Below are 18227 nucleotides of genomic sequence, written 5' to 3' on the forward strand. Positions count from 1 at the left end.
TCTCTCTGCATTTTTACCCATCAATGTGGACCTAAAATGTTTCTGTTTAAAATTTCACTGAAATTTGCTGTAAATCATTAGTACTTTTCTATTTTTTTTCCCTCTGCTTCAGGTTTTTTTAAAAATGTGGTGTTTCTCCACTTAGAGTGCTTGCTCTCTTTCTTCACATAGAGGAGCTCTGTCTGGGCTTTTCTAGGGTCTATGTCCCTGAGTACAGGTCTGGCTTTAGGCTGTCTCTCCTGTTCTCAGACACGCGCACAACTTTGCTCAATAAAGCCAAACAGGACCTTTGCAAGACACATGACAACACCTAGACAGATGAGGTGGTGGCAGGGAGAGGCTGACAAAATGAGATGAAAATGCAGGAAAAAGCAATATGAGGAATCATAGAATCATAGGATCATAGAATCATAGAATGGTCTGGGTTGGAAGGGACCCCAAAGATCACAGAGTTCCAAACCCCCTGCCACAGGCAGGGACAGCAACCTGCAGGCCTGAATCTATACAAGGTTGCCCAGGGCCCCATCCAACCTGGCCTTGAACACTTCCAGGGATGGTGCATCCACCACCTCTCTGGGCAGCCTGTTCCAGCACCTTACTACTTGCTCTGTAAACAGCTTCCCCCGATATCTAATCTAAACCTTCCCTCCTTTAGCTTTAGTCCATTCCCCCTTGTCCTGTCATTACCTACCCTTTTACAAAGTAGATTCCCCTCCTGTTTGTATGCTCCCTTCAGGTACTGGAAGGCTGCAATGAGGTCCCCTCGCAGCCTTCTCTTCTCCAGGCTGAACAAGCCCAGCTCCCTCAGCCTCTCTTTGTAGGGGAGGTGCTCCAGCCCTCTAATCATCTTTGTGGCCCTCCTCTGAACCCTCTCCAACAGTTCCATGTCTTTCTTGTATTGTGGGCCCTAGACCTGGACACAGGACTCCAGATGGGGCCTCACGAGGGCAGAGTAGAGAGGGACAATCACCTCCATCATGTGAGTTAGAATTCATAGAATCACAGAATCACAGGGGTTGGAAGGGATCTTGAGAGATCATCAGGTCCAACTCCCCTGCCAGAGCAGGCTCCCTAACTCATCTAGCACAGATAGGCATCCAGACGAGTCTTGAATATCTCCAGAGAAGGAGACTCCACCACCTCCCTGGGCAGCCTGTCCCAGGGCTCTGTCACCCTCACTGTGTAAAAGTTCTTCCGCATGTTGGTGCAGAACTTGCTGTGCTCCAACTTGCAGCCATTGCCCCTTGTCCTGTCTCCACAGAGCACTGAAAAGGGGCTGGCCATTTCCCTCTGCATCCCATACTTAATATATTTATAAACATTAATTAGGTCCCCCTTTAGTCTTCTCTAGGCTGAACAGTCCCAGCTCACTCAGCCTTTCCTCATACGGGAGATGTTCCAGGCCCTTAATCATCTCCATAGCCCTTCTCTGGACTCTCTCCAGGAGGCCCCTGTCTCTTTTATACCAGAGACCCCAGAACTGGACACAATACTCCAGGTGGGGCCTGACCAGGGCAGAGTAGAGGGGAGGAATCCCAAAGCAAACACCGCAAGCAGCCCAACATTTCACACAGAATAACACACATTTTCAACACAAGCAGCATTTTAAACCCACATAAAAGCTCTTCTGGGTTTTTTGTTTGTTTGTTTTCTTTTCCTTTTTTTCTATTCCTGAGGCATGAAAAGAGGGAAACACTTGTCATAGGATTTTTTGATCTCAAATTAAAGTTTCACCATCTCTTCATCTGTATTCCTAATATGAACATGTTATGTAGTGATTTGCTTGTGCCAGGTTTAAGGTAAAGCTTTTCCAAAACAAAATAAACAGCAAATAATTCTTGCAATTGCAAACACATTTTCCTTTCTTTCTTTCCCTCAGACAACACATTCTCCATTGTGGCTATCCTGTGATGCATTTTCACACCTAAAAAGATATCATTTTTTGGAATCATCATTATTTTGTTAGTTATGAGATCCACAAAGGTCTTTCAGACAACAAGTTTTAAATAAGGCCTTCAAAGAGAGAGAAAACTGAAATATTATCAAATCCTGGAATTACACAGGAACCCACAAAACCTTTTCAAGGAATCAATCAGCTGGCACATGCTGAGCTTTACTTCCTAATGAGGTATTGGTTTTGCAAGGAGAAAACTTCCTTTCAAGAATAAGCAGACAATTGTTTGGGAGCATATCAGCCATGAGAGGACATGCTTCCTCCAAGTTATTGTTGTATCTCTTCTTAAAATGGAGAGAAGCAGGCAGCATTAAGTGGCCTGTGACAAGGGTTATCTGAATTAAATGGCTATGTGCTTGCAGAGCTTTCCTTTTTTTCACTGCTAGCCGTGTTGTTCGGGGGGATGTTGGCAGTGCTGACTGTATCCAGGAATGTCTGGGTTTGCACAGCAGAGAAGCATCTGGGCCTGTACTGCCAGCAGATAAACACTGGGAAAAAGAAGTTGTGTTTAGTGAACAGATTAGTCAAGTAAAGACAGATGGCAAAGAACGGACTAACAGCAGTTTTTTTGTTTTTCAGTAATGAAGAAATTATAGATTTCTCCGTTCCAGTCCCTCTGAGAGGTTTCCTGCTACACCCACGAAGAAAGAGCCTGCAGCTCCTCTTTTCTAAGTCCCCGTTCAGCACAACGTGCATGAATCTGTGCACGACAGCTGCGACCCACTGATGTTTTATTGCCGGAGTGTCTTCAGCAACAGGCTTTCCAAACAGCTGGCAGACGATTTCCGCCAGCGGAGAGGCCAAGCTGGAGATTTAGGCTGGAGACTCTTTCACAGCATTCATTCACTCCTCACCACTTCATTTACTGAAGTCAGGCATTTCTCCTTCAGAAAGGCTGTCAAGTGGGTTTAACCTCTACTACCTTGTGAAGAATAGCACTAAGCCCTTTCAGCAATGAGTATTTTTTGAGAAAGGTGCTTTGCATCGTTCCTGGACATGGGTGAGCTACTCCCTTAAACAGTAGGACTCCGTACCTAAGCATGATTGTCATCTTTTCCTACATTCAGCTGCAGGGTAAAAGAAACGTTTGAGGGTACTAATCCATACCTTATTCTGCACAGCAGTTACACACTGTAAAGAAATCAGTTGTTCTTTCCACAGGTGCAACCCCTCCCCACAAGATTTAGTGAGATGCTGTGTGATAAATTTGGGCAGTGCAGAAGTTTACTTTGCTTGGAAGTCAGCCAGCCTTATAAACAATAGCATCCCACTGCCCCATGGAGTTGTTTTTATCATGGCTGTTTTCTCTCCCTCCAGGGAGATCCCCAGCACCATGTGGTAAGAAAAAGATTATCAGTGGAGGGCCTTTACAACACAATGGCTTTGAATAGCAGAGAATTGTCATCACTTTCTTTAAAATTAAAAAAAAAAAGGGGGGGTGGGGGGTGGGAAATACCTATCTTAATCAACAGAATAACAACATTTAAGGGAAAGCAACAAGTCTGCAACAGTAGCTCAAGGGACATCCAAAGAACCAAGAGGAGTCCCTGGGCCACAGTGCACATCACTGCGCTGCTGGGATGAGAAATGCGCAAAGCTTCTCTCTGCTGGAGTACCGCGGTCCACTGAGATAGGCAACACAAAAATGCATTTGAATAGAAGCTAACATAATGATGATGTGAGAGCTAATGAGAAACAGTATTACCTTGGGGACTCTACAGGAGACACAGGCAGACTCTGGCCCAGCGTTACCACTGAGCCTGATTTGCAAGGTGCAAAACTGGAAGGTTTTAACAGAAACAGCGAAATGCACTTGTTAAATATTGCAAGTACCACAGTTTTACCCTAATTTCTAAGACATTTTATACGTTGGTGAATACCATCATGTTCTAGATTTATGATATTATAAACAGAGCCAATGAGGTCTTGCATATTATCCCATGGTTATGAGTTTAGGATTTGAAATCTGCACCTCGTGCTACAGTACAGCGCACGGGGCCGTCACGATCTAGTTGTGGGACTCTCCTCTTTTCTACAATGAGATGGTACAGCCCTAAGCCACAAACCTGAATCTCTAGATGCTAAAATGATTTAATAAATATGTATCAGAGGAAACAACCCCCACTGCCTCAGAATGTAACCTTCAACATGCCATAACCTTGTCAAATAATTTGGAATACATTTTGCCTTTTTTTTTTTGCTGCCTGTGCACTCCTCAGAAATAAAGTATTTACATCATGCCACATGTAGTTAATTCCTATTGCCCTGAAAATATACATACAAATGAACAGCTAAAATCACATCAAGCTGTAAGAATCTCACTGCAAATGTCTCAGCAGAAGTACTACGTGGTGTAGAGAGGACAAAGAGGGAAGAGTGAGTCAACTGCTTCAAAAGAGATGCAAGGGATCCCAGTGAGCATCAGTTGCATCAGTAAATAATAGGAAAGATAAAAAAATGAAACATGGGGATTAATACTTAAAATAACCTGCAGAAGAAGACTAGAGAAATGAAAATAATGATAATAGCATTTATATACATTCTTAATGAATTAAGAGCCTTCCTCTACTAAACCTTTTTGCAAAATTAGACCCAAAGCTCAAGGATGACTTAACATGCTACTCATAAAATAGCATGAAATACAGCAGCATTTACTGCATTAAGGCACTATAAACTACTTAAGATATAATTTGGGACATAGCAAATTAAAATGTATTTCTTGAAGGAAATTTTGCAGAAGAGGTTGCCACGGTAACTAATAAAAATCACTGTCTATTGTTAAACTTAGTACTTACCAACTTATTAAAGATAAAAGGAAAATCTATTTTAGGTGGCAAACATACTCTGTGATTAACAGCTGGAAAATTAAAACACAGAGGAAAATTGTTACTTGTTTCAATTCATAGCACATTTTGTGTTTGGAAATAAGTAACAAGAGCGAGAGTAAAAGAAACATAACTAATGTAGAATAAATTTTTCAGGTTTTCCAGGGATTTTTTCTAAAGCTGCTTGTGGTTTGGGCCACAAGATTATATTTTTTCTATGCCCAGGAACCGCTCTATTTTCTGCCATACACACTCCTCATATATCTCTGAAAACCCATCTTGTCTCTACTGCCATGTTTGGAAGACTAGCTCAGACCTCATTCTTCAAATGGTCTGAAATCTTGTTCTAATTTCCAGTCTAAGTTTATGACCAGTGTACAAGCCTTTGATCTCATGCCAGTACTTCCTCCTAACTTGAAAAGATCTCGTCCTTTTCACCTCCTTCCTTCTCCTCAGCACATTTATACATGAATCATCGTATTCTCTTTCAACTCAAACAAATCCAGAAGCAATGGGACAAAGGCAGGCACAGAGCATTCTGAATGATTAAAAAAATAAATAATGAGCATCACACAGCCTCACATGGCATCTGCGTGTATTATAACAGCCACATGAGATCTGTAACAAGCTGTATTTTGAATATCATTTAGAAGACTTAATCTGCTTTTCTTCCATTTATTAGGGTTCTAAGTGTACGCAGAGGAAATACAATTAATGATTGTCTGGACTCAAACTAAAAGTGAAACAGAATTCAGTCTTAACAAATTTGACTGGAAGCAAGTAAAACAGAAACTGGTGTCCTCACCTAACTGAAACTATACTGTGCTCTGAAAGCAGTTCATTAACTCCAATCAAGTTCCTCAGCATAAAAATGCAATTAAGTATAGTGTCACTTTAAAGATAAAAAAATTAAGCTCATTCAATAAATAAATCTAAATGGCATTTATGGAAAAGAACATGATCTTTTGTTAAATGGTCTTCATGGATTTAACCTGAGCAGACGAGATTCATGTGGGCTGAGAAGATTTTTGAGGGTGAAGAAGAGGTGAAAAGAACATAATTACTTTGTGTCAAAAAATGTGTAACAGTTTGGGTCAATGGAATCAGTCTTGCAAAATTATTTTAATAGTAAATATTTTCATAAATGGCCAGTACACTCTGTGATCCTCCTTGGGCCTGGGTTTCTGATCCATAGGACAGACTAGAGCACATCAGGATAACAAAGAACTCAAGGTCTGGATGCACTTTGCATTAAAATATCTGTGTACCCTGGCCAGTTCTTAAGCAAACTAGGAAGACTGAATCAATTGTAGTTCTCAAACATAACAACAGCTGATGCCAACTCAGAGCAGAACAAAGATTTCAGCTTTTTAGGACTCTCTTCTTTTTTCTTCTCCACTTCCTCCATTTTAATTAAAAATTAATTAAAAGGCATATCTAACTTTAATCATAGTATGGGTCTGCAAAGCCAGAGGCATTGCCTCCAATGCCACAAGGAAAGTGAGGTCAAACCTACAAAGAGCTTGATATGAAAGCTCAGAGAAAAACTATCTTCAAGGCAAGAAAGCGTCTTTTAGACAGATAGTCTAAAACCAACTTTGTTGTAATGAAATGTAGAAAAACTGCTCAGTATTTTTCAGATAAATATCTCTAAAATTCAGCTCTTTCATTGCTCTACTGCCAGTGGATAAGCTACTCTTGTCTCTGAGTCATTTCCAACTAAATTCTTCAGAGAAAAGGCCTGTAGAAATGGTGTCTTTGATTGAAATACAAAGAAAGGGGTTGATCACAGCCTAGAACATAAGATTAAGCCTATGATACTCTCTGTTGATGTAAATAGTTTTGAATCCAGTTGTCCACCATGTCATGCAAGTCATAATTCCATCACATAGTCCTCCAGGAGAGTGAGGTTTTCACCATTTAGAAAAAGGAATTAAATACATCTGTCAGAAAATGCCAAAACCCCACTTTGCATTGTACAGTATCCTTTAAGTTCTTTTTTTATTATTATTATTTTTATTTAACAATCAAAGGTGCAGCTGGAGGTACGATGAGGGAAATAAATGTTAATGACTGCAGCCAGTGAAGTCGAAAGCTGCCTTTCCCTATTCCCGGTCCAGCCCTTTCACTCAACTTCCTGCAGTCAGCATCACAGTCTCGCCTAAGCAGGAGGCAGTCATTCATATTGTTCCCCCTATTTCTGCTGTTCTGGGGGTGGGATAGAAGGGGATGCAAGGGGATGGGATAGCTCCTCTGCTAAACAGTTCATCGGTCTACTTCTTTTACTCTAAATTTATACCGTTCCTCCAGTACCTAATTCAGACAAAGAGTGAAAAAGTACTGCTCCCCCTGAGTCTCTGACAGCAGAGGTGGCTTCTGATGGAACCTTCTCTGGAGGTTGTAGAGCGGTAGGAGAAGGTCTCTTCAGCCAAGACACAGGAGACAGGACAAGGGGAAATGGCACAAAGCTGCACCAGGGCAGGGTCAGATTAGATGCGAGGAAAAAATTCTTCACTGAAAGAGGTGTCAGGGCCTGGAACAGGCTGCCCAGGGAGGGGGTTGAGCCACCTTCCCTGGATGTGTTTGAAAGATGGGTAGACGAGGTACGTAGGTTTAGGATAGGATGGGAATGGTTGGACTCAATGATCTTACAGGTATTTTCCAACCTTGTGATTCTGTGAAATAAGCAACTCCCATTGCATGGTAGCAGACAGCTACACTGATAGAAATCAGGAAACTCCAAAACTGCTTCAGATTTAAAGCAGGTGGTTTATGAAGCCTACAACTTGACTTATTTACAAGGTTAACAATCAGCAGGAAGTGTTCCCCTCAGCATACTGAATGTAGAAAAGGAACCTAATCCCTGGCTGAATCTCTAAAGAGGTGCTGAAGGGAAGGAATAATAACACAAGCATCAGGTCACACATAGGCTAACTGCCAAAAAGACATCACTCCTTCTGCCAGCAACATGACTGTCAGTAGATAATCCCTTTGCCAACCTGACAGTGCAGTAGGGACATGAAGTGACTGTCACATCTTGCTGCCCAGCATGGCTGCAAGAACCCCAAGGCTTGCTGCTTGGTGAACAAAACACTACAGTTAATTACTGATGTTACAGGGAGAGGCCGATGGAGGCTGGACATCAGGTTTCCTCCTGTTTCAGCTGTCAAGAGTGCAAAAATTAGTCTTTAGAACTGGCACATGCGTATGGAGAAGATAAAATCAGCAGCCATGGTATGGGAGCACGTCCAGCTGTCTTGGCCAGAACGACCAGTGAAAAAAAACACCAGAAAGCTCCGTTCTACTCAGAAAAGTACTAGGTAAACATGTCAAATTCTGCCCAATGCAACCCCCAGGGAAAATCCTGTACTGGCAAAAAGAAGAGACTCCATATTCCGATGCTGCAGGAAGCGGGGGCAGCAGAACTTGCCTGGCATTTATCTGTCCTGGCTGTTATCTGCCCAGTCTTGTATTGAAAAACTGGCAGATGAAAGCGATTTCTACCTATTTTGGCTTCCAAGTGTTGAATCAGTTGTTAGAGGTTCAGAGTTTAATATCTAGGGAAAGAAAAGAAACAAACACTACTCCTCCTAATCTGAGGGACTTGTCTGGCAAGGAAATTTTGAGTCCCAAAACCCTGGACCACTGCTGAAGATTATATGCTACAGCACAATCTCCTCATCCCCACAGTGAGCGACCTCCACACGATGAAAAAGTTTAGATCTCAGTCAAACTTAGATCTAAGATTAAACAGAAACATCACCCTTGTAAGCATTCTCTTCACAGGCTGGTTAGTTTAATACTGAAGATTACTAACAGCTGATGGGTGACACAAATATGTCTTGAAAACTTAAACCTTAAGTCCTCATGTGGAAAATAATAACCAGTACAGCTATGCAGATCCATGTTACAAATGCCCAAACTAGAAAAGCTAGAGTATATTGCCCATGGATACCTTTTAAAAGCAGTGGGGAATCTCAAGCACATTACTCAAGAGTCCAGGACTAGCAGAATATTCAAGATTCATTTTACAGCTTAAGAAAGAATTAACTCTGGCATTTCTTTTGGTGAAGCAATCATCTATCAAGGGCTTTTCACACTCAATTAGCTGAAAAAATGCCAATAGAAGTGTTTTTGGTTTTGTTTTGCATGGAAATGTTTTGGTGGTGGGGAGTGCAACAGGGGTGGCTTCTGCAAGAAGCTGCTAGAAGCTTCCTCTAGGTCCAACAGAGCCAATACCAGCTGGCTCCAAGATGGACCACCACTCACCAAGGACGAGACTACCAGTGACGGCGGTAGTGCCTCTGGGATGGGATAGTATAGTTAAGAAGGATAAAAGAAAAAGGTGAAGCAGCTTTTGCAGGTGAGAGGAGTGAAAAGATGTGAGAAACTTTTCAGACACCAAGGCCAGTGAAGAAGGAGGGGGAGGAGGTGCTCCAGGCGCTGGAAGAGAGATTTCCCTGCAGCCCATGGAGAATGATGGGGAGTAGAGATTCCGCCTGCAGCCCATGGAGAACCCCATGCTGGAGCAGGTGGAGACACCTAAAGGACGCTGTGACCCCATGGGAAGTCCCCACTGGAGCAGGCACCTGGCAGGACCTGCAGCCCATGGAGAGAGGAGCCCACACTGGAGAAGCGGGTTTGCTGACAGGACTTGTGACCCTGTGGGGGACCCACACTGAACAGTCTAGTCCTGAAGGTCTCCACCTCATGGAAGAGACCCCCCAGTGAAGCAGTTTGCAAAGAACTTCAGCCTATGGGGAGGACTCACGATGGAGAATTCCCAACCCCCATTCCTTGTCGCCCTGTGCCGCTGGAGGGGAGGAGGTAGAGAAATCAGGAAGAAAGTTGAGCTGGGGAAGAAGGGAAGGGTGGAGGGATTTTTTTTTTTTAAGATTTGGGTTTATTTCTCATTATCCTACTCTGATTTGACTGGTAATAAATGAAACTAATGACCTTACATCGAGTTTGTTTTGCCAGTGATGGTAATTGGTGAGTGATCGCTCCCCATCCTTATCTCAACCCATGAGCCCTTTGTTCTATTTTCTCTCCCCTGCCCAGCTGAAGAGGGGAGTGATGGAGTGGCTTTGGTGGGCGTCTGGCCTCCAGCCAGGGTCAGCCCACCGCAAAAAGTTAATTTGTTATTGAGCTCTCTGTTTTGGTCTCATTGTTTTCTTGCTTTAAGGACAAAAAAGGTCACTCGAATTATAGACATTACCATTTACTCAGCTTGAAACCAGAGGCTTCAGAAATGTCAGAAAGGAGATGTATATCTAACAAAACAGGTGAGCACTCGACAACTTCACAGAATCACAGCTTGTTGCTTTCTTCACTCTCTTAAGTCTCCAGCTACTCTCTCAAGCTTAAAAAAAACCCCACCAAAACTCAAACCACCCCACCTAGCCACGCCTGTGTGCCAGTAAAAGACCCCTACAGCACCTGTACACAAATTTAAAGTACAGATGAGGATGACAAGGACGTGGTGGTTTTTTCTGTGCTGCAAATACACCCCCAGCTGAGAGGAGCCGGTGCCGCCCCGCTCGCAGCAGCGCAGCTGGTTCTCCTAACGCCATCCAGTATTTCGGCTCAGTCAACTTCTGTCACTTGGCAGCCCCGCTAAGGGGCCTTGCTGATCTGAGTCACGTTCCTGTGGCAGCTGGCCAGCAGTGAGGAAGACCTCCAGGGGTGCAGGCTCTCCTTCCACGGGAGCCGCCGGTGTCTGTGGAACAGGAGAACATACCCAACGGGTTGCACAGGGGAATCTGTTTTCTCAGGCCGGGTAACAGCAGCTCCACGTTCCATCACGGGAGGTGAGAGGCGGGTAGAGGACTTCCCAGGCTCACTTTTTGTTGAGAGCTCTGCTCAAAACCAATCAGGCTCTGTGGGAATCAGAGCTGCAGTCGATCTACGTGCATGAGAACAGCATTATGAATGCGGCTGTTTCGCTGCCTCAGCACGAAGCCTGATCAGAAGATAAATATATTTGCTGAACAGTGTAACCACTGTTGTTGTTATGGAAAAATACAGCGAAGCTGGACTGATGAGAGGGAAAAAAATAAAATAATAAATGCTCTGACTGAAAATCAGTGAATGTAAATATCTGCTGCTTGGGGGCCTGACCCAGGAACGTTTTTGCCCTCGTCTATTGATACTATTACGGAAGTTTTCCAAGGTCCTAGCCTTGAGACACTGCAGGGAAGAATTCAAATGGTCTCTGGTGCTAGGTAAAGGTATGCATTGGGTTTACAAGCTTAATGAAGTTAGCACGTTTGGTTAATATTTTATACACAATCCAGTTTTATGAGCAATTCATGATCTGGCAAGGAGATTAGGATGAGAAGATTATGTAAACTGCATTTCTGAATAGGCAGTTTTCTTGGCTTCAAATTCAAGATGTTTTCAGAGAAACAGAATTAAAGAGAACATAAGTGCTTAGGATACCAAGAATACGCTGTGATAACACTGTATGTCTTCAAAGACCTATAGGACACAATCAAAGCATATTAAGGATAAACTAATTGCATAGATTGCATATCCCCTCTTCGTTAGCATCTACTCACCTTTCCAGTACCATGCTGGTTGGTGTTTATGTGATCACTTTTCGTTTTCCTTTTAGCACTACACCACAAGAAGCAGCAGATGGAAAAGATGAGGTGATTGTGAAAGCGAGGTGGCTGGTGACACACGGAATGTTCTAGACAACCTACAGAGCTTTGTACATTGATATGGATGACCTTCCATCCAGAACTGCCCTTCTTTTATTTTTGAGTTGGAACAGTATTGAGGGAAAGAGAACAAAAGAATCCTGAGGTTTGCAAGTGTTAGACACGCTACGAACTATCATGGACAACAGAGAACTCCAAAGAATACTGAGTCTACAGGTCAAAAGCCAAAACGATCCAATCAGCAAAGGGCAAAGAAGTGTTTTGCCATTTGTTTTTACATGCTGAGGTCCAGAAGTACTTCTAAGCGTCCAAACTGCTGACAGAACATGCTCATTTGTAACATGAATTTCACGTAAAATATTTCGACTAGCACAGCTTGTGACTGGCATTCTGCAGCACTCAGTGCTGGGTGGCCATGGGTCATTGCACAGCAGTAGCCCTGCCTAGCTGAAGGCTGCTTCTTTACTGACTTGCAGTACTGCAGCCAATGGGCCTTTTCCTAACCTGTTTTGGGCACAACCACTGGCATTAATAATGAGGCGCAGTACATACATATATATAAAAATATATATCTCACAAATGCAATAGGAGTGGGAATTGTATAAAATCAATTGCATAAATGCAATTTCTGTAGTAGGAATAAATTTTACTTAAAGTATCACATGAAGTATAATGAATGTTTCTCTGCAGGAGTCTTGTTTATGTGGGTATCCAAAGCCAGCAACTTGTCTTCACAGAGCTAGAGTTTGACCAAAGGCTCCAAGTTGAACCCCTCCTATTGATACCCGCCAAACATAGCAGGGCCTGATTGTATTTTTGCAGCTGAGACTTCATGCTGAGAAATAAAAATGGAATGTCCTCTTGTCAACTGAGACATGTTAGCACAGGAACCTTTTACAGGTACTTCCCTAAGATGGGAAAATTAGCAGAGCCACATAGGAATTTGGGCATGGCCATTCCCACAAAGGCTGTTCAAAGCCTTGCTAATTATGCCAGAAGATTTATGCAGCAAAATTCCCTCATGGACACAAGCTCTTAGCTGAATCTATGCTTACGCAAATAAATTCTTCTAGAGCTTCAGAATCTTTTTATAAATGCTCTTAAAGATTATTTTTCCTTTGTGTTAGATGTTCTCCTGGGAGGGTTTTGTGTTGCAGCTCGCCGAGTGAGGGCCAGTCTATCCACAATATCATTTCGTGGAGGTAATCTAGAATTTTCCAACTGATGTGAGCAATAGGGCTTTGTGCACAGGTATAAGAAATAAAACTGAAAAAAAAGAAAAGGGGGGACTGTATCAAAGTCATATCTACAATGTCAGAGAGAAAAAGAAAAAGAAAGAGTTAATCCAGTGCTAAGAGCCTAAATCAAGTTAAATAAATGAAAATAAGATCATAAGAATCTAGAAAGCTCATTAAAAGAAAATAGCTAAAAATAAAATTAACAATTTTAACAGTGCTAATTAACCACTGGAACAATGTCTGTTGATGTGTGGGAGATTGTCTATCATTTGCATTCTTCAGATCTGCACAGTGTTCTTTCCAACAGGGAACACCGGGGTTCACACAAGTTGTATGTTCAATACAGGAATTATTGGGTGAGAGGTTCTGATCTTTGTAGGGATACAGGCAGGCGAAACGATTGCAGTAGCCTCACCTGACCCTGAAATCCCTGAATTTCCATCCCAGAAGGGCTAGTGTGCAATTGTTGCCCCAATAAAATGGCTAAACAAGGACAATGGCACATCTGGTTGGCAAAAGGAAATTCCAGTTCAGGGAATCAGAAACACTTCCTCTGGCACAGCTACTTGCTATTTAAGGTTGCACGCTGCACTGATCGCAAGCCTGCTCTCTCTAGGCCGTGCTTATCCACTCCACAGCCCTAGATTTTCCTTTCTTTTTTCTATTACAATTAATAAAAAACAATCTGCATGTAGAAACACACTTCTACACACACCTCCTTTTTTTTTAAGTGCTCCCGTGCTTTGTACGACACTGACTGTTAAGGCAAACCCATAGAAGGCAGTAATTCCCCTTGCACGACGCCGCTCTTGACTGTTTGTTGCCTACAGCAGCTACTTAATTAGCGAGTTCATTTCCAGTAGGTTGAACCAATTAAAAAAAAAAACTCTTCAGCTTTAATAAAGTGATACCCCGCTGCTCACCTTCGAACACTCCTTTTGTGAGCAAGTGCTCTACATCATCCTCCTATGTAAGCTTTTCGTCAGTGCCCCTAGCTCCCTAGAAGCATGTAGCTGAAATGGAATGCTGAAGAGCTGCAGGTCTGAAGCCATTCTTTGATGTAATTAGGCTGCTGCTAACAGCCTTCCCTTACAGCCACAGATTCACTAATCCATTACAAGTGATTGGTTGGAATTTAAAGCGCTGCAGCAAGTGCGCTGGTTTTGGGAGATTTTGAACCCTTTTAACCTCCTGTAAGTGACAAGGTGGGACAGGTTACAACAGCTCTTACTTGGACACCCTCCTTGGGGTTCACTTGTGAAGGTGCCTCCCTGAAAATGATGGGACTGGCCCTGCCCATTTCTGGTATCAGCATTGAATGCAAACTGCTGTGTAAATCTCACCCCTAGGCAGCACTGCCTGCGGTGCTGCAGCTTGCCTGAAGAGATGAACATGGAGGTAATTGAGCTTGGGATTTCTGACAAATCTTCTATTACAAAAAGCAGACAAAAACTCATTAAGAAATCTCAAGAAAACTGAGTGTGCACACAATACCCTGAGTTTCATTTTGTGATGCTCGATTCGGTTGTTCTGACCTATTACAGAAACCCCACAGTAAGTTCACCCTGAAAGCCACAGGTAACAGTTCCTGGTTTTGAAGCACCACTTAACAGCGCCCTGTGCCAGAGCCGCCACCCGTAAGTGACTCCGTTCCAAAGTCATATTCAAATGGGCACTCCAATTAATTAGCTAACAGCCTGGGACCCTAAAAGTGAAGGATTTAGCTGAATCAGTGTTTCTCAGATATTTTTGGAAAGATTCAGACAGCGTTAAGACATGGGTGGGTAAAAACACCAGTGTCCACATGCGAGCCAGGGCCCCCACGCCTGTGGAAGTGTGTGAAGCTTAGGCAGCCAAGCACTTCACCCAACAGCAACTCCTACTCACTGGCCCATGAAATCACACCTTCACTTCGCTGTGAGGAGTTGAGCTTGATTCAGTTGTTTGCTCATAGGCCTCAGTTGCCCTTTCAGATGCTTTAAAACATCCCTCAAGACCTGCACACCAGCAGCCGCATGAGACGTGTACCACATCTCCCCCAGCTCTGGGCAGATGCCCTAGACAATCAACAGCCCAAGCCACAACAGACACCAGAGAGTAAAGAAAGGAGCAGAGTCCTAAATGCATTTAAAAATAGATTTTAACAGCAGTGCAGAGGCCTCTCTCACCTGTAGACATGTGCATTCAAGAGGTTTAACCTTACCTGCTGTCTGAAGCTGATGACAGGAAAGAAAGCAATTGGTTCTTCTTCCTCGAACAGCATAATAAAATTTAAAAATCCAATAAAATACACCAAAACCCTCCTCTAGAAATCATCTAACTTATTTTTCTTCTGAGAAAGTCATGCTAGGATAGAGTTAATTTTCTTCACAGTACCTAGCATGGGGCAATGCTTTGGATTCCTGCTGGAAATAGTGTTAATAATATAGAGGTGTCTTTGTTATACAGAGATGTTTTTGTTAGTGCTGAGCAAGTGCTTACCCAGAGCCAAGGTCTTCTCAACTTCTCACCCCACCCCATCAGCCAGCGGGCTGGGGGTGCGCAAGTGGTTGGGAAGGGACACAGCTAGGACAGTTGACCCCCACTGACCAAAGGGATATTCCATATTATATGATGTCATACTCGGTATATAAAGGGGCTGGGTGAAGGAGTAGGAAAGGGAGGGATGTTTGGAGTGATGGCATTTGTCATCCCAAGTAACTGTTACACCTGATGGAGCCCTGCTGTCCTGGGGAAGTGCTGAACACCTGCCTGCCCATGGGAAGTGGTGAATGAATTCCTGGCTTTGCATGTGCACACGGCTGTTGCTTTGCTTATTAAATTGTTTTTATCTCAACCCAGAAGTTTTCTCACTTTCACTCTTCTGTTTCTCTCCCTCACCTCTCTGTGAGGGAGATTGAGCAAGCAGCTGCGTGGTGCTTAGCTGTTGGAGGGGGCAAAACCACCACAGAAGTGTCGTCTTTACTGCTCTCCCTACTCAGTATCAGTTTAAGTAGCAGTTAATTAACCAGCTGGCAGACAGAATGAAATTAAGCTGCTCAGATTCAGCTGCACATTGCACTTCCATGATGCCAAGTGGGGAGAAAGGCCCAAGATTAAGAGAAAGTTCTCTTTACTACCCTTATTAGATTGCAACTTGAATATCATTTAGCAAATGCAACCCATTTTATACAAGATTACAACCACGGAAAGAGCTTTTTACTGTGCGAGTCGCACTGACACACTGCCATCTTGTGTTGCAAGCAGATAATGGGTTTTGCTGAACTTCGGAGTGCTTTTAGGGAGGCTCAAAACACAAGGACACAGCAAGACCCATTATGTGGGTTTCCCTGCCTGTTCCCCTTTCCCTGGAAAGGGGAGGAGGAAGGCGTTTTCGTTGGTCGCATCTGCCAACTTGATTTAGCAAACACTGGCTTCGAGGAGCCCTGTTAAACCAGGCCTTTATCAAGAAGGGTGAGAAACTCAGCTCTAACTCTGCAAGTTTCAGCTGCAGCTCTTAAGTCCCACCAATCCAAAATTCCACTTGCTACTTCATTCTCAGGCAAGGCTTTTGGAACCAGCTAATGAAATACACACACACACACACACACGCACAATATTTTGTAGGAAAGTGAAAGTGGAGCCCTTGACACTATTTAGGAACAGCCAGCCTGGCTCAGAGCACATCACTCCAGGCTATAGGACATCAGCCAGGCAGCTCTAGTGGCATCACAGACTGCAGGTTGCTGAGCTTTCTTCTCTCCCTCCATTCTTCACCTCCCGTGCCCGAAATGATTCCAAGAGACAGGGCAACACAACCAGTCCTAAGGTGCAAGAGATGGTGTGGCCACCCCTGAATTTTCAGAGAGCTTTGCTGCATAACACAGTGCTGGGAGAGTGGAAATGATGGATAAGCTAGGACAAATTCATGAATGCTTTGGGAGTTGAGAAACCTTGATACAGATTTTTGTCTTGGTCTATTTAAGGGCATTGTGGGGATCATGAATTGACAGTGGGGTGGGGGTGGGGGTGTGTATGTGGTCTTCATAGTCTGATGCTGCCTACCATAAAAGGAGGATGAAAACCAGACAGTGTAAAGGGGTGTCTGCAGAACAAAATACTTTCAGCACCTGATTTCTAGCCACAGCAGAAAAGCTTTGAGGAACCTCCACCACTTCCAGCTGTCATGCTGCAGGGATGGACATACAGGACAAAGAATCAGTCCTGCCACTTGTGTTAAGTGCTGAAGAGAAAAAGCACGGGAAGCTTAATGAGGAAGTACATGTAAATGTTGGAGTCTACTGTGAAGGAAAAGAGAAAAGCAAGAACTATTGTTCTTACACATACTTAGGGGAAAATCTTAATCCTTTCATAAAAAGTCTTTTCCCAAGATGAAATTCAAACAATTTTATATTTCAGCAGACCACCTCAGACACTTTTAGCTGGACAGAAAGAAAAGACACTTTGAATAAATGCAACATCAGAAATTTTATTTACAAATATACTGTAATTCAACAACCATCCTCCACTCAGTTTGTGGAGGGAGAAGTGGTAGTTACATTTTTCCAAATGGGAAAAAGAGAACTTTTCCCCTTAAATGGATTCCATGGAGTATTGTGTCAACACCACTGAGCAAACAGATTATTCTTTCTATTTAAGTTTCAAAAAAAGCACATAATTTTAGAAACCAGCATATGGAAAGCAAACACATTTGTGTGCATTTAAATGCAGCTTCATATTAATCTAGAGAATTCACTTTAGGTATATGTCAAAAATAAAGACAGCAATTGCAAATATATATTTATATTAACTATTTCTCTAATGCTCATTTTAAGAGCTTAGAAACAAAATACCCTCTTTGTATACCATTGGAAAGTCAACTAGTTGATTATAAGCCTCAAAAATATTTTGAAGTTATTACTGAAAATATACTTATTCTCCCTTGTGCTCTCAGTACTTGGAAGCTGAAAAAGTGAAAGCATTTTCCCCAGGTATTTCCTTACTGCAATTTCTTTCTCATAAATAAAAACAGTTATATGAGGAATACAATGCATTGCTATTAAGACTAGACAAGCAAGAGTTACTCTTAGAAAAAACACACACATACACACAATATATATATTTATAGATCTACATCAGCAGCAATCACCTCTTCTTTTATCTGCAACAGTGGTTTCATATCTTCATTTGCTTCACATGGAGGTTGGTTGTCCAGCTGTTAGAGAGAGACAGAATTGTAATTAAAGGTGAGCTACTGAAGAATCTTAGAGACAAAAACTTACATTTTACAAGTTCAAAATATTGAACTGTTTATTGCCAGATAATGGTATCTCCAATACCTATTGAAAATGGTAACACAATCTAAGGTATACACGCTGAATCTAGAAATCCAAGTTTAACAATACAAATTTGAGCTGAATCCAATTATAGCACTGCAAGTATCTCAGGCCAAGTAATATTCCACAGAACATGCACCTTATTGAGTTTTAAGAATTACTTTTAGCATTAATACAGAGACAGAATGTCAGCTTTTCTAGATTTACTCTTGAATAATCAGAATTTGCTA

At 42.6% G+C, this 18227-nt stretch overlaps 1 protein-coding gene across 1 annotated transcript in view; it reads right to left on the bottom strand.

Moving 5' to 3' along the window:
- Positions 1–17130: 17130 nt before the first annotated feature.
- Positions 17131–18227, bottom strand: part of LMO7 (LIM domain 7) — a gene marked incomplete at its 5' end in the record, with an annotated part of 135132 nt that continues 134035 nt past the window's right edge. Inside the window, one exon of the mRNA XM_084274716.1 lies at positions 17131–17876. Coding sequence (XP_084130842.1) covers positions 17854–17876 — 23 coding nt within the window. The 3' untranslated portion in view covers positions 17131–17853. The remainder of the gene's footprint in view (positions 17877–18227) is intronic.

This window comes from Gallinula chloropus, assembly GCF_964237585.1.
Source record: "Gallinula chloropus genome assembly, chromosome: 1".
In the NCBI taxonomy this organism is placed as follows: domain Eukaryota; kingdom Metazoa; phylum Chordata; class Aves; order Gruiformes; family Rallidae; genus Gallinula; species Gallinula chloropus.